This window comes from Haematobia irritans, chromosome 2 (genome assembly GCF_050003625.1).
Source record: "Haematobia irritans isolate KBUSLIRL chromosome 2, ASM5000362v1, whole genome shotgun sequence".
Classification (NCBI taxonomy): domain Eukaryota; kingdom Metazoa; phylum Arthropoda; class Insecta; order Diptera; family Muscidae; genus Haematobia; species Haematobia irritans.
Genome location: NC_134398.1, coordinates 229,646,822 through 229,647,516, shown reverse-complemented (window position 1 = coordinate 229,647,516; position 695 = coordinate 229,646,822). Strand labels below are relative to the sequence as shown.

The window sequence follows — 695 nt, the reverse complement described above, 5'->3', positions numbered from 1 at the left end:
TTTAACAGTCAAATAGAATCTTATAAATATGGAATTGAATATAATTTTTGCTCATAGTTTCGTATACAATTTCGTTTAAAGTACTTATCAAGATGAAAGTGTTCGCTTTAATTTTAGCTATTTTCGCTTTAGCCTCTTCGGTTCTAGCTCTTAAGGATCGTAAGTTCAATCGAAAAATATAACATCGATTCATTTTTAATATTTAATATCATTTTTTACTAATTTTTGTTTAAACTTGCAGCCATTTGTGCTTTACCTTCCTCTGAGATTGGTATTTGCCGAGCCATGTTACCCCGTTACACCTATGTAGCCTCATCAAATGAATGTGTCAAATTCTTCTATGGCGGATGTGATGGTAATGAAAATAATTTCCATACCATTGAAGAATGTGAAGAGAAATGCAAGGAGTAAATTTATGTAAAGGACTATTAGCTACACCAACAAAAAGGAATACTCAAAAATAAATTTATTGTGATAAACTATTTATGTTTATTTGTTATTATACCCTGCTCCACACTGTGGAACAGGGTATTATAAGTTAGTGCATATGTTTGCAACACCCAGAAGGAGGCGCGATAGACACATGGTGTCTTTGGCAAAAATACTCAGGGTGGGCTCCTGAGTCGATATAGCAATGTCCGTCTGTCCGTCTGTCCATTTTTGTAATCAAAGTCTAGGTCGCAGTTTTAGTCCAA

The 695-nt window shown here is 34.1% G+C and overlaps 1 protein-coding gene across 1 annotated transcript; it reads left to right on the top strand.

The window, feature by feature from the left end:
- On the top strand, positions 1 to 482 carry LOC142225373 (kappaPI-actitoxin-Avd3b-like). The gene is made up of 2 exons (XM_075295136.1): positions 1 to 159; positions 242 to 482. Exons 1-2 carry the CDS (start codon positions 93 to 95, stop codon positions 409 to 411), a joined length of 237 nt encoding a protein of 78 aa, XP_075151251.1. The 5' UTR covers positions 1 to 92; the 3' UTR covers positions 412 to 482.
- The last annotated feature ends 213 nt before the right edge of the window (positions 483 to 695 follow it).

What these genes read in the sequence shown, in the direction of transcription:
- LOC142225373 (XM_075295136.1), top strand. Translation starts at nt 93, where the DNA reads ATGAAAGTGTTCGCTTTAATTTTAGCTATTTTCGCTTTAGCCTCTTCG. An exon ending in GGTTCTAGCTCTTAAGGATC is followed by an intron (nt 160 to 241) that starts GTAAGTTCAATC and finishes TTAAACTTGCAG; the next exon opens with CCATTTGTGCTTTACCTTCC.